The sequence below is a fragment of the Lycorma delicatula genome, chromosome 2 (genome assembly GCF_047948215.1).
Source record: "Lycorma delicatula isolate Av1 chromosome 2, ASM4794821v1, whole genome shotgun sequence".
In the NCBI taxonomy this organism is placed as follows: Eukaryota; Metazoa; Arthropoda; class Insecta; order Hemiptera; family Fulgoridae; genus Lycorma; species Lycorma delicatula.
Window position 1 is genome coordinate 84,085,750 of NC_134456.1, and position 25,056 is coordinate 84,110,805.

At 30.3% G+C, this 25,056-nt stretch overlaps 1 protein-coding gene across 1 annotated transcript in view; it reads right to left on the reverse strand.

Moving 5' to 3' along the window:
* Positions 1 to 25,056, reverse strand: part of LOC142318965 (esterase FE4-like) — a 40,824-nt gene that overhangs the window by 13,228 nt on the left and 2,540 nt on the right. Inside the window, exons 2-6 of the mRNA XM_075355681.1 lie at positions 16,084 to 16,230; positions 13,768 to 13,918; positions 13,059 to 13,244; positions 6,985 to 7,181; positions 1,242 to 1,398 (exon numbers count right to left, since the gene is read on the reverse strand). Of these exons, the coding sequence (XP_075211796.1) occupies positions 1,242 to 1,398; positions 6,985 to 7,181; positions 13,059 to 13,244; positions 13,768 to 13,918; positions 16,084 to 16,230 (838 nt within the window). The remainder of the gene's footprint in view (positions 1 to 1,241; positions 1,399 to 6,984; positions 7,182 to 13,058; positions 13,245 to 13,767; positions 13,919 to 16,083; positions 16,231 to 25,056) is intronic.

The following is a 25,056-nucleotide window of genomic DNA, read 5'->3' on the forward strand; positions in this document are numbered from 1 at the left end:
TTGCACTGTTTGCACTGTTTGCACTGTCCTGTTGGAACTACAACTGCAAATTGATATTCTTATGGTGTATTTGTAGTGCTATGAACTGTTGTAAGGTAACATCATAACAATCTGCTGTGACTGTGACAGTATTACCAGAGTCATTCTCAAAAAAATAAACACCAGTAATACCCTGAGAAGACACGCTGCAACACACAGTAACTTTTGCACTATGAAGAGGTCATTTATGAAGCTGATAAGGATTGTGAGGCACCCAATATTTAGAGTTTTGTTTGTTTACTTAACCAGATAAATGAAGATGGGCCTTGTCAGACATCATCAAATTGTTGAAAAAATCGGGTTGAGTGTTTATCATCTTCAGAAGCTATGTACAGAAATTTTAATGTGCCTCTAGATCTATGGCCAATAATTCTTCCACCACCTGCATTTTGTTTGGCTAGAGCTTAATATCCAGATGCAACAAATGTTGCACACTCTTATCCGATATGTTAGGGCTTGTGAATGCCAACGAACTGGAATTCTAAAGTTGGTCTTACTATTGCAATGTTATTCAGAGTGTAAACTGTATGTGGCCTACCAAGCAACTTCTTATTCGCAGGAGATGCTGTTATTCTGAACTGCCTAACCCACTTTGTTATTTCCTTCTGTGACAGAACTTGTCCTTTCCAGCTGATGTCGAAGTGATGTCAAAACAAATGCTGAGTTCTTACAACACTATCAGCGCACTTGTAAAAGGTATCAATTGCAAAAATGTGATATTCATTTGAATAGCACTCCATACTGACTGCCAACAATTAAGTCATGTAATATGGCGGACAGAAAATGCTTTAAACTGTACTACAAATACCATACCATAAACACCAGCACTAGGAAGCCGTGGCGAACCATAGCACATGATTTAAAATAGGTCATTGTTTCTGCTGCTCCTTTATACTTGTGTATATATATTTTTTTACATGACATTTGTATTTCTGTAAGTATTTGTTTTTAACCTCCATTGTTGTTTGGTAATTTGGATAAATGGAAATTCAAATAGTAGTAATTAAAATTGGACAAATTTGTAAAATAATAAATTATTCTTTATGATATCAAATATATTTTAGTACTGAGTTAATCTTCACCTCAAATCTATAACATTTAATATATTTTAATTTAAAAGATATAGTATTTAGTTATTACGATTTTTATTTTTGATATTTTATTATGACAATATAATTTTTATATTAGTAAATGTAAGTTACGTGCTAATTTGAATGCTCCTTCATCTGTTGTCACTCCTAGCATCATTGGAAGTGTAGTAGGGTTTTGAAATGATCTGAGTGTAATAAAGGAATCTGCTACATTTTCTGGTTCAAAAACAGGTTTGAAAACAATAAAAGGATCAAAACCATCCCAAATCTGAAAAAAAAAAACAACAGACTAAAAAGATAATGTCTTGCTAGGATTTTTAATTTAATTTTTTTTTTATAATTTAAAAACAAAAATAATTTATTATCCTGACTTTTTATGTAAAGTTTATTTTTACATTTTATCACTTTTTTTATCTGAACATCATCAACACAGCTCTTCTTTCAGACAGACAATTGAAAAATAATTTGTTATACTTTATTAATTATAACAATTTTTACTTCCTTTTTTGAAAAATTTCAGATTTCAGCAGAAATATCCATTTTGACCATCCCTGAATCCGCTTTGACTAGTTTCGGCATGACATCTGTACGTATGTATGTATGTATGTATGTACATATGTATCTCGCATAACTCAAAAATGATTAGCTGTAGGATGTTGAAATATGAGATCTAGGACTTTAAAACATCTAGTTGTGCACCTTCCTTTTTGATTGCAGTCAACTGAACCAGAAGTGTCCAGAGAAGCCCAAAATCCAAAAAAAAGTGTATTTTGGACTTTTTCTTAATTGCAGCAATAAGCCCTCATTGAGAGATTTTTAACGATACATAATAAGAAGTACTTATTTTCATTTTAGAGTTATTTGTTTTGGTTTTAGTACTTATTTATTTATTTTAGTACTTATCTGAAGTTATTAATGAAATAAAATTTTATGTACTTTTCATCTTAAACAATGTGAATATATAATTTACTAGATGTAGAAGGAAATAATGTCGTGCCCACATCAGATTTTTTATATTTGGTATCATCCATTTAATAGCTTTACTGTAAAAAACTAAAGTAGTTTTTTTATACTACAGCAACTGTGTAAAATTTAAAATAATTGTGCTCAATTAATTGTTATTCTTTTATATGCTGCAAGTTTGGTGTACATTGCCAATGTTTCTTTGACATCATCATCCTTCAGGTATTAGACAGGTTCCAATCCTGTATGTAATTGTCACATGAGAATTGATACAAGATTGAACTGACACTATGTATAGAAATAGATCTTCTGATCTAGGAAACTGATTTTTTTCCTTTTTTACTTTGCTTCAAGAAGAGGTAGTGAGAAGTACCATACATCAAATATCTACATTATTTAAAGAAATATTATCTATTTTGGGGAGGGAATTACAGGCATCAACTGACAACAAACAAAAAAATGAAAAAAGAGAGAAAAAGCTTTCCCATAAACATATCACATTTGTTTATCATCTAGGTTTTCCCTTAGGCCACCTCTTTTTACTCTTCTACATCCTCCTGACAGCCTCCACCTCTGATGACAGGGTGTCTGAGGCCTTGAAGATGATATCTTCATCTTTCTTTGATACTAGGGAAATTCTATGGCCAGCATCAGGTGATACTGACCAAGATGGAATGGTTAGGATCATTGTCCCATAGTCCAAAATTGATGCACTTTTCAATTATATTTTTGGAGTGGCTGAAGTACTCACCCTCCCTGTTGGAGCCCTCTGGGCTTTTGGAGGTTCCATAGCTGTATTTTGTACAGTTTCTGTATTCAAGGCCTTCTCTATCATAACTTGAACCTGCATCACACCTCAAGCTCAGACTTCTTCTTCACCCTTGCCAGACCTTCCTTCAGCTTATAACTTGTCCAAGGAATGTCCTTTTCAGATATCTGCATAACATCCTTATGTACAACATCCATCAGTGGTTGCATCTTTGTGGGTTTTACTGATTCTTTTTGCTAAGGAAATTCCACCCCAGTATCTATGATTCTCTCAATCATAACAGCAAGGCTTGATGCAAGAGCAGAAAGCAACTAATTCACATTAACTTTCAATGAAGAAGGAATAGCAGCCTCCTCTCCATAAGTCTTTAAGAGTCGAAGTGTTTGACTGCTGACAATTTTCCTTGCTTCAGGATAACTTAGATATTGCAGGGTTTTAACCACCTAAATCACCATTGCCATTTTGTAAACTGGGCAGTTTCTTAAACAGCAGTTATGATAAACTACAGTTCACACAAACTAGAGAATCTTTGCACAGATTGCCTTCATGAGTTCCATTCTACACACGCAGATTTCTTGCTTTTCACATTTAATTGCAGTGTGCCTATAAACGCTGGCACTTAATATCACATAGGTTGCACTATGAATCCACAAACATTTAGCCGCTGTATGTCAGTACGTACTTACCTGAAATTTAGGTCTTTTGAATGTTAACACATGAGAAGCAGAATGAAGTGCCATTTCTCTCCTTGGCCAACCTTCGGCATTGTGTCACACCTTGACTTGACAATTCCTCTACTGTTTCTTTTACCATGCAATTAAAAAGATCATGGCCAAAACAACTCCTTTTGATGAGTTAAGACTACTATGAGGTTTGACAAACACAGGAAACTAACCAATTTACTTTAAAGCTTGAACATTTTGGGTATGATTATCATTCAAGTTTCAACATATAGACTGTTAAAAGTCTTATGTATTTCCATGACAGGACCACCAGCACAGTTTGTTATCTTCGAGCAATCAAGAATGGGCTGACTTTCTGGAAGTTATCATTCTCTCTGTAATCACAAGATGCCTTGGTCTGGGCACACTATTGCTAAAAAAAGGCTTGCTAACTTCTCAACTCTTTTTTAAGTTTATCTGTATCCTAACTTGGTTTCCACTTTGCTTCTGGAGAATCAGATGTTTCCAGAATAGGGTGTTTATATGAACCTTCTGGCACATTTAGTTGTTCAAGATTCTGTTTAAAATGCTGATCCCTTCTGTAGCAAGACTAGCACTGTTGGTGTACACCTCCATTCTAGGACTACTAACCTTGGCGGTCTGACCAATAATCTCTGCACTGACTCCAGGCTGCTACTCATCAAAGTTTTCAGGGCTCCCATGTACAGGCATAAATGGACACTTTACAACTTGCATGCCTTCGCGGGGGGCTTATGGACAACAGTAGGGTCTTTGTTACACTTGCAATCACATTAACCCTAGCACATCACCAGCTCTAAAGATGTTGTAAGTTTGTATCCAAAATCATTTTGTAATAAACATAATCTGCAGATGACCAAGAATCCAGTTCTATACTGACCTGAAGTTGGAAACAGGTCAAGATCATTGTTATCGACAATGATCACAAGTCCAAAAAATACACAAAACCCCAGTAGCCAGCTGTATGTTTACTGCCCTGGACATGGCAGCTGTCCACTTATGTACAGCTCTGGAAGTTGAACATAGATAGTGTGTTCTGGACGTGGGGATTATCTACCTCGAGGCAGTAGTATCAATTATTAATACTATTTTTTAGGTTTAATATAATTTAAACATTGTTTAACTCATAAATATTGTTTACAATTAAATAATTTTTTTGTAATATTTAATTATAGATTGAATGGATACCAATTATGATCATGGGAGTCAATTGCTGATTTAAGCAAAAATTTAGCAATTGAGAATGGCTGATTTGTCAATTGCTGATATTATTACAGTTAATTTGTCAATACTATTATTATTACAACCCACAAGGGTTGTTAAATTAATAATAAATGCTGGAGTGCTTTATATATAAATATATTTTTTTTTTATTAAAATTGTCTACAACAGTACAGGGACTGAGTTTAAACGTCATTTTACAGAAACAGATATGTACACTGTTCTTCTCTTTTATTTTTTCTACAATACACAGGGCTATCTAATTTGGAATAAAATTAAATGTAAAAAAAAAATCATTTTACTTAAAGCCAAACTATTACTACATTTTTATCATTAGTTTATATATTTACAAACAAATTGCATAGTAAAACATCAGATTGTAGCAATAAGGATATAACAAAATACTTAAGATAAAAGATTTTTTTTTGGAATGTGATACAAAATATTTGCAACATACAAAAATCTTATATAATTTTAAAACAGTCAGGTATTTACCTTTATTTATTTATTTATTACTAAAGAAATTTTTTAAGAGACACACAGAATTATTTGCTTTTAACAGAATTGTTTAAAATGTTTTTCATTTCTCATTTAAGCCATAAATTTAACTCATTACATGTGAGGAGTTACTTTTTCTTTGAATTTCTTGAAAAGTAATTCCATGTTTATAACAAAAATGAAAAAGCCATATAATGACAATCTTATATCATATATTATTTTGAATACCTGTCAACTTTCTTGCTTGCTGGCATAAAATACAGAGCATTAATGAAAATGTGTTGTGCATACTTTCATAAACCTACTTTAACACAAGGGCATCAATTTCTGCATAGAAACTATATATTTTTCTATTGTGAATCTGTATTATTCCAGTAAATAGATTCTTTAATTTCCTTCATTTTCTTCAGAAATGAGAAGATGGATTAGGACATTTTATATTTCTTAGCAGATTAGCATATAAATATTATCATATATTCTAATATATATAAATATATCTTATATTAGAAATTCTATATTTCATAACTAGATCAATTTCATGAATGTCAGTAACTTTGTCCTGAGTGTAATTTGTTTCCAAGATATCATATCAAACAAACTGATATTGCTGCTATAAAATAAATATAAATATATAGTAATATAATAAATTGAATAATGTAATTGAAATCTGAAATACAAGATACTGTACTGTAAATCTCTAGCGAACAATATACTATGAATAAAGTAACTGATACTCAATAAACATTAAATCTGCTGGTAATGCTTATCAGAGCAAAGTATGACTAAGAATAAGTATTATTATTGTTAAGTGACTAAGATTATTGTTTAAATTCAAATCGGTCGATGCATAGTCAGTAAAACTGTAATCGATAGTTTTAGACATTATGGTACTACCTACTTAAGAATGGCAAACGTTAGGTCATTGCTTTTAGAATATAATCACAATGCAGTGAAACAGCTTAATGAGCATGTCCAAATCCGAGTTTAGTAACTCACAGTATACTGTTGATGAACCAGTTGTACTTAAAGAGAATTCCTAAAACTGGTTTTGTTGACTGATGCTCACCAATTTAGGTATGAGTAGTTTTAAAAATTACATACTGGGGTACTGAGGTGATAACGAATTTCAAGAAACATTCACAAATTTTTTAACATTAATGAATGTTAAACAGCATAATGTTTTGCCTCAATTGAAAATAGAGGGAAAAGTTTTTATTATCAAAGATCCAAAAATAATCTATCTTCAAATAATAACTATGAAAATACCACAATAAGATATTATATATTCCATTTAGTAATTAAAATAACTAGTGGTATTTTTAAGTATAGATAAATTAAACTGAAAAATAAACTTTGGTTTGTAAATTAGATTGTAAACAAACAGAATGCAAATACAAGAAGTACCTTTTAAAGGCATAAAATTAGTTTCCAGTTAAATATCAAAAGATGCAAATTGTAATTGTAATTTAAGATTAACAGAATAATGAAATAGTGAATTAACAGCAACCTAGTATACTCAGTGTATGGTCAAAAATATAAAAGTAAATATGGAAAGACTAAACTCAAAAGTAAAAGTATCCTGAAGTAAAATATATATAATAGCTAAATTAAAATATATGTAAAGAAAAGTAGTAATTTACATAAAAGCTAATATAAGTATGAAAAATATAAAATGAACTACACAATATGTTTTCTCACGTACACTGAAGTTGAATAAAACTGATATGAAATTATTAGCTGGCACTCTTCTTAGACACTCAACAAGTTTTTTTGAATCTGGATATGAACAATTTAGCAAAGTACCAAGCTTGAGAGTCTTTTTAGCAATACTTCCTCGAGGTGATATTGCCCATGGATTCCATGCTGATCCACTCATCAATATTGAACGATGGAAAAGACCTAAAAAAATTATTAGCCAATTAAAAAACTAATTATTTGTTTTTACTCAAATAAAAATTATTTGTAAAATCCTACTGCATATGTATCATCTAATATATTAATTTTAATTATTATTTTCTCTTATTTTTAATTTTACTTTTGAGTAGTTTCATAAAGAACAAACTTTCCATAATGGCTAAGCATGGCATTTCTACGCAGAAGTGAAGAACAATGGAGGACTAAAGATGTAGAGCTGGATGCTAAATTTGGTTTTATAATTGTGCAAACAGCATTTTCATGATTTACAGTTGTGATTTTCAGCAGAAGATTTCAGATAAAAAATATTGACTTAACAATAATAGAGAAAATTGTATTAAACTTCCTTCTATTATCCTAATGTTAACTCTGCTGAAGAAATGGCAACAAATTTTTTTCAGTTAAATCAAAATATTTTTTTTTCACTTTAATTTATAGTACTCTGAAGGGAAGTATAGTGCAGTTTGTGTTTTATTATAGTTAAAAAATTTCTAAAAATCATTAATATTTTTGATTTTGTGCAAAATATATTTTTTTAAATACGTCTTGTAAGCAATTTAACAAAATTCATTATGCAGACAACAAAAATTTTGTTACAGTTTGATTAATTGAAATTCCTTTTAATTTTTCTGAGAGGAAACAATAGCAAAGATGTGAATGTTACTTTTAAACAGCCATATTTTCATAATTGAATAAGTAATTGAAATGCAAACTGAATTCAACAGCAGTTATAATTGAAACTTAAATCAATCATTATTGGGCGTTATTCATGTGAATCACTTAAGCAGATTCTAATAACAGCTATACACTTGTTTTGTGGATTTCCCAACAAAGTTCATTTTTTATAATTTATGATCCTAAAGAAGATATAAATTATATTCACATGCTTTTAATAGATTCACATCTTATCAGCCAGGAATGTTTAAGATTACTTCAACCATTAGTACTATCAGTATTTATTAAATATAAATAAATATTCTAAGTAAGAAACATTTAAAAATCATTGGTTACTATGTCATTAGCTTCTAATAAATGCTAACAGGATGAGCGTTAGAAACTGTGTCCAGTGTTGACTAATATATGTAGAAGATCTACAGAAGCTAGCTTTTTTATCATAAGTACTATGGCAAATAAATTTTATCCTTTCTTCACACCCTTCAAGTTTTAGAATGTAATCCTTGAGGCAATTAAAGATTTATTCCTTCTTGGAGGCAGTGCAAGTGTTCTGGAATCATCACATTTTAAGAGATGCAGTTTACTCTCTTACTGAGAACAATTATTAAATTCTATCTATTAAAATCAAAGAGAAATAGTAAAAATATACAGAACATATTAAGTATTATTTTCTTACATTAGAAAAAAGTAAAGGTTATAAAAAAGTTGTATTTTAGGATTAAATTTAATACTATTTTGAAAAGTTTTTAAAAATCAAGTGTAGTGCTCTTCTGCAATTGATTCTTTTAATTAATGAAAATATTTGAAATTTTTTTCAATAAAAAGATGAAAGTTATTTTGAAACTTAAAAAAAAACATCAAAATTCAGTCTTTATTTTATGATTTTGTACATTCCCATGTTCTAGGTTCCCATTAATTTTTATAATTTACACTTATTACATAGATGTGGAATCATATGATTTCTCTGTGAGTAATGTTGTTCATTATCTAATGAATCCTTTTGATGAACAGAGTGAAGGAGTCACTTTGTAGGGCTGAATATCACCTGTCTGTGTGGGCTTGGTATGGGGTGAATCCATATAAAAGTGAGCCTGACCACAAAAAAATAAAAATGTTCTAAGATATAAGAGTACTTTTTATTCTTGTTGTTTATGAGCTATATTTAATTGTCCTGACAAGTATTATTTTTTAAATTTAAATTTTAATATTATTTTGTGGTGTTCAAATGTATGTTTTAAGAGTAGTGTCACATATTTTATAGCTAAGTTGGCAACTACTTCATTTTTTATCAATTTACTTCAGGTAGTTGACTTTTTGCTTAGTTGAAACAGCAAGTTTAGTAATATTGGAAACTTCAGTCACATCCAGTTGAGTTAAGTATTTAATAAAATACTATCTCTTTTGAGAAGGATAAATGTTAAAAATTCCATTATAAAAGTGAGATTATGTGAATCGGCACTATATCATTCACATCAGTTGTTTGTTACAAAATCAATACTTACAAGAAAATTAATGTATTATTTATGTCACACCCATGACGCTTTTATGTTAGCATTGCATAAAAATCTCTTTATCACCCCCAATTAAAATAAAATAATTAATACCAGCAATTTTATGCATTTACAGAATATTTTTACCTAGCCTAAGCCTGATTTTGTTAAAGATTTTTCTTTAATTAATGAGGATTTTTAATAGAAAAATAAATCTGAATCCAGGTACATAATAATTTTTGGTGACACAGTATACCTTACCATATAAGAATTGTATCATAAAGTAAATAATTTCAGCCTCTTCTGAAAGGTTATAATTTTTAGGCAAAATGAGTTTTACAGTCCAGATGAGGAAATTAAGGCAAAAGCTTAAGGAAGATGAAGAAAGAAGAAAGTACATTTAGAAAATAAACGAAAGAGGGACAAGAAAAGAAGAGAGAAGGTAAAGGAAATTAATTTTAGTAGTACCAGGAAGTTAAAACTAGTGTTCAAAGGATGCAGAAAGACGGATGCAGTCCAGATGAGGAAATTAAGGCAAAAGCTTAAGGAAGATGAAGAAAGAAGAAAGTACATTTAGAAAATAAACAAAAGAGGGACAAGAAAAGAAGAGAGAAGGTAAAGGAAATTAATTTTAGTAGTACCAGGAAGTTAAAACTAGTGTTCAAAGGATGCAGAAAGACAAAGAAGATGTAGGCAAAGAAAAAAAAGAAAAGGCTAGAAATGAAGCACCAAAACTAGGTTCATATCAATGTCCACAGTAACTAGGCGAGGTTGTAAAAAAGGTGATATGATCATTACCACACAGTCCTGGGAAAAAGTTAGCAGTAATAAGAAAGCTGGTATATGATACACCTGAAGTCAAAAATGATCTTTTTGAGGAGAAAAGTGCTCAACAAAGACGGACTTCCCTGAATGAAACCTCTCAATAAACAGTAATACAGTTTTATTCTCATGATGATTTGAGCTGCCAGGTTCCTGGCATCAAAGATGTCATATCAATAAAGGATCCTAATACAGGCGAACGTTCTTCCTTCCAGAAGAGACATATGATAATGACAATCAAAAAGCATTCAGCTTGTTTCAAATGGAGTTTTCAGAAATCAAAATAAAACTATCAAAGTTCCATCAACTTCATCCAAAATATGTTCTTATGTGTTTACAGAAAACAATGTAGTATTTGTAAGCATCACTCTAATTTCAGTTCATTACTGAAGCACTAAACAAAGCGGTTGTAACCTTTCCTCCAAGCAGTGGAGAATTACTAAGAGTTGTGTGTTGTGACATTTTGAATGAAAAATGCATGATTGGTATGTATGATTCTTGTATCTGAGATATTAATGTCTTGCTTTCCTGTGAATGTAATCTCTATTCAACCATTACTTGGAAACAGTAGGGTGAATCTGAAAATTATCTCTTGGAATTTGAAGGTTTACTAGTAGTTGCCATTCATGAGTTGAATGTCCAATTACTATGCATAAGTGAGAAAGATGCAAACTAAATCATTTGAAGAGTATAAAACAAATACTTATGAGGACCATGTAACTAAGCAAATCGACTTTGCTGAAAATTATGTTGCGACCTATTAGGATAAGATGAGTATCCATTGGTCTCATGCACAAGTAACATTATTTACATGCTGGGCCTGGATTAAAAATGAGACTCGGTCTTTTGAAATTGTCAGTGATGACATGACACGTGACAAATGTTCTGTCTGGGTGTTCCCAACTTAAATTATTACTCTGCTTAAGAAGGAATTCCAGAACTTCAGAAAATTAACTGTGTTTTCAGATGGCTGCACAGCTCAATTTAAAAATAAATTCACACTTTCTAATCTGTGTTTAATGTATTTCGATTTTGGTGTGGAAGGACAGTGGATATTCTTTGCCATATCGCATAGAAAGGGGGCAGTAGATGGAATTGGTGGGTGCATAAAGAGACTGTTGTGGAATGGAATAAGAACTAGGAAATTTACTGTGAATTCTGCTTAAGATTTCTTTGACTGTGCTAAATCTGTTGAAAGAGTTTAAGTTGTTTGTTTAAGTTGTTGTGTAGGAAAATGTAAGCCAATCCCAACTTTGCAGCATACGTTCAAAGTGAACGACTCTGACAGTTTACTTGCTGGGCAAACTAGTAGCTCAAAACTTGGCAGATGCCACATTTTCAAAAGCAAGAGGATATCTACACAGATTTAGATACTGAATCTGGAACAGAACTGAATTCTAATGAAATCTCGGATCATGGAGGGCCTAATGCATTTGACACATGCTAATTAGAACTCAATGACTTTGTTCTGGTTGAATTTACAGGTAAGAGGTCAAAGAAATACTTTGTTGGCCAAATTGAGAGAAATTGAAACCGATGATTATCAAATAAATTTCTTACGGAAGGATTCTTGGATTTTCTTCTTTCCACAACAGAAGGAGTCTTGTGTCTGCAAGTGATATTGTTATGAAGCTACCTGAGCCATCAATAGCAGGTGGCACATTAAGGAATGCTTCCATCATAACATTCAGTGTTGATTTGTCACAGTGTAATGTAAACTTATATTTCTGTAGTTTTTATACTAGATCTATGTATAAAGCACTATGTTATATTTCACAAAAATAAATATAACTACACCTGATCAGTGTTTTTTATTCATTTAATGGAACATATTAATAAATAACTCTCAGCAACTCCTGAAAATAAAAAACATGGTTGTTAAAAATTGAATTGGACAGTGTTACACCTGTGACAGAAATAAACCTCTCTTATTTACAAAAAGGGACAGTTAGTATTCTTGCCATGGAACATAATCACTGTAGAATGATTTTTCGCATTATTACCAGTTAAAAGATTAAAGTCTGTTAAATTCACAGATTTTTAGACAGTAAGAATGCAACTGGAGTGAGCTGTCCATTTTTTGTCACACTTGTGACAAAACAGTGTATTTAGGATAATTTAAAAGGAATGAATTTTAAAAAATTAAGTAAATATGTACTGCTATATTTATATTATTGACATCTCATGTTCTTCAAAGTTCTGAAATTTGTAGTGTTATTTAATTCTAAAGAGACCAAATCCATGTGAAAATGTCACACCTGCGACAATAGATTCACTTACCCTATGCTGATATACATATATATACAATTGACTTTATAAATAAGACAGTTGAAAGTATGTTTTTCCAAGCAATTTTTCCAGTAAGTCTGCTATGGGAAATCTGTTACTTTTGAAAATTATTATAACATCTTAGTAGTGAATTTTGATTCATGTCAGGTTATCTATTATCATTACAATTATGGTAATTAACAAATAAAAAGCTTCAAGTCAATTTCTTTTCTAAGAAATAAGAAGTATGGTATAACCAAATACTTACAAGGATTATGTTTACATCCAGATATTGCACTAATATAAATATGATATAATATGGATTTTATAAATATAAAATTCTGTAAAAATATTCTCGGAATAACGCTTGCTGATTATAATAAATAAACTTTGAAAAAGCAAACTTGCAATTATAATTTCAATGTGGTTTATGTTGTTGCTCAGTATTTTAAAGAAAGTCCTTTCTTATAATATGAATTAAGCACATAGATTTCTTGATTAATACCTTTTTTTTTTACTGATACCTTTTTTCTAAGTAAATATACTCGTAAGTACTACTTACCACTGAATTTGATTGAATTTTAGTTATAATAACAATCTCACAAACCTTTACTCAGGGGAGATAACATATGGAAGTGAACACTAGCTGCACCGCTACTTTCTCCAAACAATGTAATGCTATCAGGATTACCACCAAAACAATGAATATTGCTTTTTATCCACTTTAAAGCTAGCACTTGATCTTTCAAACCAAAATTACCTGGCATTACTTTATCTTCAGTGCTTGCAAAACCTGAAAACAAGTATCAATACATTTTTTTCTTTATTCAATGATGTATTATCATATTAAATACAAGTAATACTTATTAATCTCTATCTACTGAATATTTATATGTTTAAACAAAAACACTGAAAATGTGATACTAACAACATTAGAAAATTTTAAATTGTTATTAGTAACTTTTTTTTAAAAATAAATGCAATTTTAAAGAAATATGTATTGTAAAGAGAAAAAAGAGGAGCTGAGAAATAGTAATGAATGAACATTTTACACCCATTATTCTTGTTGTTTGTAGATTTTTAATCTACAAACTTTAATATACCTTACTATAACTTTAATATACATATACAAACTTCTTTATGTGACAGGTGTGTGAAACATCGAAAACAAACTTGTGATACAGGTATTCAAATCTTTTAATGAAATTTGAATTTGATATGAACTAATTACTGTATCAAATATATTGATTTATATTTCAATCCATATGGATATAATTAAAAATATCCTAAATTTTCAAATTATAATAAACATTTACCAGGTATTCCTAATCTTGAATTGACAGTAACCAGAATAACATCCTTATCAAGAAGTATATCTGGACCATACAATTCAGATACACCACTACCAGATATAAATGCTCCTCCATGTAAAAACACCATTACTGGAAACTTTCTGGTACAAATTGACTGAAACAGATCAAACATCATTATAAAATTATATTTTAGACTTATCAGTTTCACAGAATTCCTTATCTAACGAATAATTCATTTGAAAATATTCATTTTCTGTCATTTTTTTTGATTTACCAAATAAATGATCACTAACAAATCTACTTATAAATAACAAATACTGTTTAGCCATTAATGAACTAAACTCAACTAAGAAATCTCTCTCTTTTTATTCAAGCCTTAGGTGCCTTCTAGCCAATAATAAGACTGAATAACTTGATTTAAAATTAAAAAATTAGTCAAAATCAGTTTCTAACTAGAGTAAGTTTTGCTATTTACACACTTCGTGTAGTTAAAATAATCTTCTTCATCAATTGCAATTTTTTAATGGTTTGCTTTGTTTATCTTCTTCACATTATGTAGACTCTGCAATTAGGATATGTTTGAAACACGCGCGCACACGTATATGCATATATATAAGTTTACCCCGGGACTTTGATGACGTATTCGACTTGTGAAAATAATGGAAAAATTTAATATAAACATGTCCAAAATGCTTCGTTTGCGAGTTATGGCAAATTAAATATTTCTTCATATTTCAGCTACCCCGTACAACTGAGGTCGTACTGAAATTTTTAGGATGTTAACTAAGGAGCAGATTAGTGATTTCTTATGGTTTTTTAACCTAAAAAATTTAATAAATTAGATCTCAGAACTGTATCTGCAGTAGTTTTTGAGAAATCTAGGAACTTACAACTGATCTCTTTTTGCTTTTTTATCATATAACTGTTGTAAAACGCCTTGATAGTACGTACGGTTTACCGTTTCACCTTGGAGCAAGAATTCAAAATGCACGATTCCATTAAAATCGTAAAAACAGAGAGCATCACTTTTATATTGGATCGACTCTAACGTGATTCTAACGTGAATAGCGTGGAAATTCTTTGCCGATCCATTGTGATGATTGAACTTTTGTCTCTACATCATAGCCGTAAACCCAGCTTTCATCTCCCGTTGTGATCCTTTTCGTGAATGTTTCATCGTCATCGGTTTGTTCAAGAAGTTGCCGACAATCGTCCACTCGCTGTTCTTTCTGCTCTTTGGTCATCAAACGAGGAACAAACTTTGCTGCAAATCGATGCATGTTCAATTTTTCAGTCAAAATGTCAAGGCATGGACCAATCGAGATGCTAACATCTTCTGCAAGTTCTCTGACAGTCAATCGGCTATTTGTACGCATCAGATCGTTAATTTTCTGAACGCGGGTGTCATCAGTTGAAGTCTTCCTGGTCGAGGGTCATATTTTAAATCATGAAAACCGTTCATAACGTTACGAACGACCAAGAGCTCATCTCCGTAAGCATGTACAAAAGTTGAAATGTTTCTGTGAAAGTTTTCCCCAGTCTTGCGCAAAATTTTACTTCATAAAACATCCCGAAAATCGCGCATTACAAAAATCGTGACTAATATTTAAACACGTTGCATTCGAATAACAATAAAGTGAAAACTAAGCGAGATATCAACAATCTAAGAACATGTGATCACTAAATATCTCTGTTGGCACGTAATTAAAAATTTCTGGTTATTTTCTGAACAGACCTCGTAATGTGTGTAAAGATATAATTATTTTATATGTATTACATACACATTATTTATCCTTACATTATTTGTATTAAGAACTGAACGTAATTTTCACTCATTCTCTGAAACGGTAAAGAAAGACCTTGAAGGAAAACTGAAGTCAGTGTTATAAACACTTTCTGATTACTTTTATAAAATATTCTTACAATTTTTAATTATAGAATTTACTTTACTACATGTTTACCTAGTAAAAAGCATACTGACTTGATTTGATAGTTCTTATTTTATAAAAATATAGAAATACTGAGCCTTAAAAAGTTATTTATTTTTTTTTAAGGGGCAATTCCTGCGTAAGCTTTTGTTGTGGGCAGTTAATAAGATCAGCAACTCATAAAAAATCCCAAATTCAAGTCAAGAATAAGAAAAGGATCATTCTATTTTATCAGTCAATTTTCAACAATATATCTGAACTACAGCAACAAAAAAAAATGAAGAGAAATAAATTAAATATATCCTATACATTTTCTCACTCACTCAAACACCTCCACCCCCCACACAAACACACATACATGTATCTATTATAGTTGTTACAGAGTACTTACTGCAGGAGTGTATACATTCAAATATAGACAATCTTCACTTCCTAGTGCTTCAGTTGATGGATGGAATAAATCGGTTTGTATGCAGACAGATGGCTCTTTTGTACCATCTCTTATTCCTTCCCATGGTGTAACAGCAGGTTCTGGGTTCTGTTAGTGAAATAAATTATAGATACAAAAGAGAATAATTAAAAATTTTTGGTTTGATTCACCCTTCGTTTTAATATTCTTGAATTTTGAAGACTTCTTTCAAAAATTAACTGCAAGTGTCTCCGGTATCTTCTCATGGTATTTATAATGTCATTATCAGAAAATTTGTAAAAGTCATAATAGTTAATGTTATTAATGTGCATTACATATAATATTGTATTCTCTTTATTTTAAAATTCATCATTATTTCTCTTCAAATTTTTTATCTTTTTGAAAATATTTTCATCTCAGCTCTTACAATGTCTCAAAAAAGTATTAGCTGACTAGAATATTAACTGGAAGTGACAGTGTATAATTTTGGTAGAAGAGCCCAAGGATATTTTTAGGATGTAATAATTAGGTTTTGTCTCAAAGGTGTGCAAAACATTTTGCAACAAATTATACTTATATTTGTAGGTTATACATTTACTTTTAGACCAAATCACACTTGAATACTTCTCACCAAAAAGATTTAACCCACAGTTCTTGCTAAAGGGACTTTTCTATGAAAGAAGGTTGCCAAAGCAATCTATTATGTTATTGAATAGTTATTTTGATCATGCTGTGCACATATCAGCTGTACCCATCAATCCACTGGATACAAGAAAATTTAAATGGTTCCATCATGGATGATTCCATTTTGTTGTTATTTCACATAATGCTATTAAACTAATGAATAAAAAAGAAGACGTAAAATTAAGTTTCATGAGAGGATGAAGTATAAAAATAAAATCCAAAGAAACACAAGACAACCATAAGAAGAAAATACTACCTATTTCAGTGGGTAGACGGGATTTGTACTTCATAAATTAGGAATCTATTTCGGTGGAATTTCTGTAAAAAATCTGATATCAGAATTATTGACTTTCTATGGATGAAGATTTTATGCGATAGTCCTACAATATTACAATTTTGTAAATAATACAATGCACTTCAAACTTTTTCTTCAATAAATGCGGCAATGTTACTGAAGTATTCAAGAGGTTAAAATGGAATACTTCTTCGCCAGTTTTAGTGAATTTAAATAATCTACCTTCTTTATACACAAAAAGTCATATCTCCTTTATCCATGACATTATTCAACATATTCTATCAGGATGCAGCCAGTTTTATGAAAATTTAAAAGTGAAATAAAATTAGCTTTCATGTCTTATGAATATTACAATAATTTCTTTTTGATCTTGAATATTTTTCTACTGCTCATATTGAAGGTTGCAAGGTTTTTTTTGTAGATTTATAACTTCTTCTATATTCTAATTGAAATAAGCTATCAATAAAGAAACATGTGAAAATACAAGAATGTTATTTCTATTTCTTATAAATTTTACAGTAAATTATTTTCAATTTGTAACTTATTTTACAGTACTCAAAATAAAGATGTTCATGATAACCAACGTCTGTATTGATTTTCTCATATCACAGGCTTTAAATATTATTTACTATTCAAAAAGAATGTGTTAATTAATATATACTTCTAGAGAGAAGAAAAATTAAAAAGTGCAAAGAGTGTTTACTGTATCCAAAAGTTTGTAACTCGCAATATTCTGCTTGTTACAATCTTTTTGCTTGAAGAAATTCGCTCCAACTCTAAAAAAAACAATAATTTTAAGAGTAAAATAATAATAATTAATAATATATAACTATAATAATAATAATATATAATAATAATTTAAAATAATAATAAGAGTAAATTTTACTTTACTCTTACTATTTTGCAGAGGCATATTGACTTTAAAAATAGCTTCTGTAATCAATTATAAACAATTCATAGCAAATGAAATGAATTACATTTTTTGCAGATATAACTGCTGAAACTTTTTTCAGTTTCTGAAAAATTTGTTTTTTGTCAGTTACAATCATTCAGGTGAGAGGTGTTAGCTGTAATTCATACAATCCTACTGTCCTGTAAATGTGTATACAACATGGATTGAAAAATTATAGACTTTGCCTCTATGAAGCACTTTGAAACTATGGATTGGAAGCATTATTTCTTAATGTAATTTTCTGCAAAACTAACACACACTTAACCTACATATAAAAATATTTTCTTAGCTCTGTAAGGACTATATAATTACTTCATATTGAAAATTTCCTTTTCAATATTTTCTTGGATATTCTACTAAAATTCTTTATCCCCTGAATATGGTTTGGAACAGTTTATAATTCTGTATATTCAAACACTAAATTTTGAAGAGAGAAAATCTAACTTCTCATAGGAATTGTTGTGGTCATAATATAATCCATTAATATATTCAACTATGCATAATATTGTTAAATCATTGACTAGGAGCAGTCAGTTTTTGGCAGAACTTTTCTAGCATATCATAGAAAATGGTGCTCCACTTAGTATTTGATGTCAGTTTCTTGTAATTTTAAAAGTATTTTTTAATTTTACATTACAATCAGAACTTTTTAATACTAATCATTACTTTTTTAATACTACTGCTATAAAATAGTAACTTAATCAAACTTTATATTCAGAGATAATCTGATTCTGATAATAACAAATTATTCTGAAATCAGAATAAAATGGCTTCATTTAAATAGAGGTATAAAATTAAAAATCTATTAATCTGATTTGTAGGTGGAAGACAACAGAATACCCAATGATTCTCCAAGTATTAGGAACAGAGCAATGGTGACTTATTTTGCTCAAGTTTGGGGTAACCAGGGGTGGAATAATTGGTAAAATTTTAAGAAATATATACTGCATTTGTATTTTAACTTATCACTGAAGTTTTTTTTTTTAAACTTATGACAAACTGTTATACCATTAAAGTTTTTAAAAACAGTTTTTTTTTATAGTTTTTAAAATGCCAGAGATCAGGTTCCATTATAAAGTGGCCAAACTTTCCATAGAACACTAGAAGGTGGATTGGTTTGTTTGAAGCTTGGTTGAATTTGGTTAGTGATCAGGTCTCTTTGAATAAGAGAATTGTTAGAAAAAAACAGATAGCTATTAAACATAAGAATGTTTAAATCAGGTTAAGAGAGTTGATCCCACAGTTAAAGTGGGATCACGGGGAAACTTCTTATACACCAAACAAGTAAAAAAATGTAAAATTTAAAGAAAAAAAAATCAGGATGGTCCAATTATGTCTAAATGAAAAAAAAATCAGAGAAATGGTGATAAATCTGTATTGGTAGAAGTTGAAGTTACGAGTTATTTAAATCAGGATATGCAATGAAGAATAGAAACTTTGAATAGAAACTGAAATTTTGCCTCATTTTCAGAGAAGTAACTATAATTACCTGTTTTTTATCAATCTGGCAGACAACTGTGTTACAATTTTCAATGACCGGGTTATTACTTACGGATAAACTGAATAATATATTAAGTATTTTACAATTTTTTCTCCTTCTATGACTTATGAGACCTTGCCGATGGTGAGGGGACTTGAGTGCTCAGTTATATAGAGTAGCTGGACTGAAGGTGCAACTATATTGAAAAGGTTTCTGTTGAGAGCCAGAATAAGGAGTGAGTCCTGAAAGAGGGCAGCAGCTCTTTCAGTAATTATTAAGGGCGTAGGTCAGGAGGATTTATACGGCCTCTAATTTTTCAAAAAGTTACTTTTGAAACTTTTCAAAAGTACTTACCTACTGACTTTTAGAATTAATAGTTACTCTATTTGGGATAAAAATAAATTATGGGAGAATAAACATTGAATGAATGATATGAAGGAAATGAAAAGTCTTTCTCTAATTTTATTGATGTTTTTCAATTCCTATAGAAACAATGTTTTATATTAAAAAACCAAAATCTTCTCATCATAAATTAAAGAGATATTTTTCAAAATAGTATACAATGGAATTATCCAAGATAAAGAAATTCCAATGAGTTTTTTAAGAGTTTTACAATGTGCAAAATTAGAGTTGGTTCAACAGGAGGATTTAAATTAAAACAAGAAGATTCTAGAAGCAAACTGAGTTAACTATTGTGATCATTTCTAAAATGTTGGCTGCCTGCAACGTAATTAATAAAGAAACTGGAAAGATTTAAAAGAAACCCCTAATCCAGTTTTTGATATGTTCAATATTTTTTTTTATAAAAACCAGCATTTCTCAACCTCGGGAGTCGCGAAATTAGCATACAACTTTACACGTAAACAATAATGAAATCATTTTATGAGAAAAAAGTATTTATTATAAACATTTTACTTATATTTATATAATATTCTCCTGTTCCATGATAAGGTATTGATTTGAAAAAAAACATATTTCTTTGACTGATCTGTCCCTTTCTTTCGTTTCCTGTTTGGCCTCCGGGAATACCGTTCAGGTATTATTTCAGACGATGATATGTATAAGTGTAAATGAAGTGCAGTCTTGTAAAGTCTCCGTTCGATCATTCCTGAGATGTATGATTAATTGAAAACCCAACCACCAAAGAACACCGGTATTCACGATCTAGTATTCAAATCCGAATAAAAGTAAAACTGCCTTTACTAGAACGCTGGAACTCTCGACTTCTAAATCAGCTGATTCTGGAAAACGCGTTCACCACTAGATCAACCCGATCGGTTGACTGATCTGTACCTATCGCATTCATATCTCGCAAAACATAAGAATTTTAGAAATGTTTGTCACATCTGTTGATTCATCAAACTGAATACTAAAAGATTCACTTGAACTCACTCGCTGAATTATCTGTTAGCGAACATCGGCAGCCATCTTATCGATTCGCCTTGATACTGTGTCATTAGAAAGCGGATTTTTTTTTTCAATTTTTTTGCTTCTTCCACGCCTATTAAAACACTGACCATAACAATTGCCAAAGACAATATCAAGTTTTCAGCGATTGTATAGGGTTTGGATATCTTAGTTACTTTTAATGCTACAAGACAAGATGCTTCAAGTGTACTTTTATCAGTACGGCTTGGTTTACAAATAGAAACTATGATTTCTCAAACTATGTAATTTTCTTTCAAAGGGTTTGTTATTATGATCCGCATGTTTAATTTCCAAGTGTCGAATTAATTTTGATGGCTTCATGCTTTCATCGGGGAGGACTTTCCATCCGATATGGTAAAACCATAATTTAAATGAACTGTCATTGTAAAAGCTTATCTTTTTATCAATCGATTCAATAGATGTAGATGGCTCACTTCGTCTTTTCACAAATTATTCATTTTGCATAAGAATCTAAGTTAAAAGAAAAAACAATTACACCGTTTGACCGCACATTAAAAAACCGAAACCTCAGTTATTATTATTTTAAATGAAAAAGCTTAAAAAAAGCTACCAGATGCTCGCTTCACATTCGAAACTAAACTGATGTTCTGCAATCCTTTACGCCCCTTTTACATTGCTGAGAGCACGACGTATCGTATGCATGTTCGAACACGACGCCCTCATAGAGAATATTATGCAGGCACTCCAAATTACAAGGAGCACGTACACATCAAGTTGGAACCTGTAAATTACTCATGTTTGTACATGTTCGTCGCAATCAACACGGCTAAGTAGTTTTAACTACATTTTATCGGGTTGGGGTTGAAGAGTCACGAAATATTCATTATATATATGTATTTTTTTTTTTTTTGTAACTTTTTAGGGGTCGTGGAGTTGAGAACCACCATTATGTACCCTTCAAACCAATCCAAACTATTTTTGTAATAAAAATCAAAACTTAATTTTATTTCTGCAAAGTTGTCTCTTTTTAATGGATTAAGGTTATAGTGAAGGAACATAACTGATATTTTAAAAAACCGTCTCTAAATTAAAATCTTTAAAGAGTCAATCAAGACTTTTTTGATATTTTTAATTATTTATTAAAGAATATATTATTTGATTTAATTATTGAATTTCTTTTAAGTTTATCAATGGAGTTCTTTCTGATGTTATTTCCTCTTTTATCTTAAAATACTCAAAATGCTTCCTAATTTTAAAAGTGATCCTATTCACTAGAAAACTAGCATCTATTTTTAACGTTTTGATATTATCAAAAGAGATGAGCAATACATATTTTTATAGTATCTAACCAGTAATTTTTTTAAGAAGATACAGAAGCAATGGTTTTGTACAGCATCGAACTACCGACATCACAGAATCTGATTGTAAAAAGTAACCTTATCGACAAAGGCTTTGTGTAAAATATAATACAAAGAGTTTTATTTTAGGCAAACGATTTTTTCTTCAAATCAACAACATCTGTTCATATTACATCTGTATTAATAAAAAACCTTTTATCTTAATTTTTGTTAAATAAAATATTTTACCTTATAACAATATAATAATAGTTAACAATATAATGAATGTTTATCTACACAACAACGTTTTTGTAATAGCATTATAATTCTTTGTTATATTATTACAATACCAAACAATAAATTGAACTTTACTGCAGTTTTATATATGTTTCTGAAACAGATATTTGTTGATTAAATAAGCTGATTTAAAATATTCATACAAAAAGTAATTATATGAAATTAGGGAAAATTTAAACCAAATAAACCTCGTTCTATAATGAAATATAATAGCTTTAAATGTTTTATTTAATTTTTCTTTCTTGAAGCCGGTGGAAAATTTTTAAAAGGTATAAATATCTTACTACGCTTATTTGATGCAGACATCTAAAGGTAAAAATTTAAAGAAGAAAATGTATTATTGTTTTATTTTGTTTAATACGGGATGCCTACAAAAAATGCTACCCATATGAATAAAGCCGTTCATAAGAAATGAAAAATCTACACAGTGGTAAAAAAACAAATTAGAAAGAAGCATAAGAAGCTATTACTGGGCGTGAACTAAGGTTCTTCTAATGTGCAACTAGGAACCGGCCTCCATGGCGCAAGTGGTAGCGTTTCGGCCTTTCATCCGGAGACCTCGGGTTCGAATCCCGGTCAGACATAGCATTTTTACATATTCTACAAATCATTCACCTTATCATCTGAAGAATGCCTAACGGTGGATCGGAGGTTAAAAAAAAAAGAAAAAAATCCGCAACTAGGAAAATGCACAATTTTCATCCGGAGGTCCCGGATTCGAATCCCGGTCAGGCACGGCATTTTCACACACACTACATATCATTCTCCTTTTCCTCTGAAGCAATACATAACGGTGGTCCCGGAGGTTAAAAAAAAAGAAGTGCAACTACGAACTAATTTTTACCATACGGTTTCCAAATAATTTTCTCATGAAATTACTTCATGAAGATTATATCAAGCTGTGTATCATAGCAATATAAAAACGTAATACTAAATAAATATAACAACAAAATAAAACACGAAAATAATCTCTATTTCGAGGAAAATCCAATTTTACTAAAAAAAATCTTACGAAACCAATTGAGTGATTTTTTCAAAATAAAATAATCATGGAAATCGGTTGATTTGGTGAAGAATAACGCTTGAGGTTACCATAAATATTAATACTATTTGTTGAATTTAGTATCTCCTCCTTTTTTGAAGTCTAAAAAAAAAAAGATTGCTTACAAGCTTTATCCGCATTTAACGACAAACTTGGTCAATATTTACTTACTTCATTTATGACTATTTATTAGGAAGAAAATCAAATTAATATAAACAAAGTGCCTAATATCAAGTTAAAGTAATACCTTTTTTTTTTACACGAAAAAAAAGTAATGTAATACATTTAGCATGTGTGTATGTATATAAGTTATGTTACTGAGAATAGCCTGAGAGTAGATGATATATTACACTCCAAAAGCCACGTGGGTTGCCTGTCTCTAGTTTCCGGGAAAACCCACCGTGTGAAAGAATATAATGCAACTGCACCTTTTATTAATTGTGACAACAATTAGTTAGTCTTTATACAAGACTCGTTCGATGAACATCGTCCTAAATTATAAATCAGTAAGCATGTGCGCATAATGATGTAAAACTATTTAAATGTATATTAAATAGTTATTTAATTATTAACAGTTAATGCACATTAATTGTATAAAAATAATTAGTTTTTTAACAACAGAACTCGTTCAGTTTTAAACTTAACTTGTATGTATGTATGTTTGTTCCACCGTAGCAGCTCAACAGATGAACTGAGTTAGATGTATGACGCTACCTGAGTCATAAAACAACGGCTCTACCTGATACTCTACAACCATTAATTTTATTGTTTACCCACTGGACTGGAAACAGTAACCTCGATTCGGTTCACAAACAGCTCCACTACTGCATTAATACATACACTAATTCTTCAGATCATGAAATCCTGTAGAACATAGAGAGCTCAGATCTCTCTGTCTATAGAATCAATAATGGGGAAGAATAGGATCAAGGATAAGGGAAATATACGGTGATCTACAAGTCGTGTTATTCAAGCCACAAATATGGCTTCCAGGAATTAATGTTCTTCAAAACTATTCAAAGTTATAGACAAAGCTTTCAATGGCTAGAGATACGGACTTGCCGGCCCTTAAGTCAAATTAATTAGGATTAAAAATAAATCAGAAAACTGTTTTTTCATCTTTGCGCTGACTTCCAAGAATTCAAAAGTTACAAAGGATTAAAAAGTATTGTTTACTTTTAAGTGTTTTTTTTACAAATCTTAACTGTTTTTTTTCTTAAGAATTTTTCTATAACAAAAAAAAAATTTATAGTGTATGTAAAATCTAAAGGCGAGACTTCCCTACAAGCTGCCTCTACACCCCACTCCAACTCGCTATGTAGAAAACGTGCTACTGCTTGCCACAAAAGTAAGACCCCTAAAATGATACAGAATTGTATTTATTATTTTTATATTACTGTTTATTCTACCGTATTCATTTGTTTTTGCTATTATTTATTTAAATTTATCATTTAATTATTAATTATTTATTTCATCTGT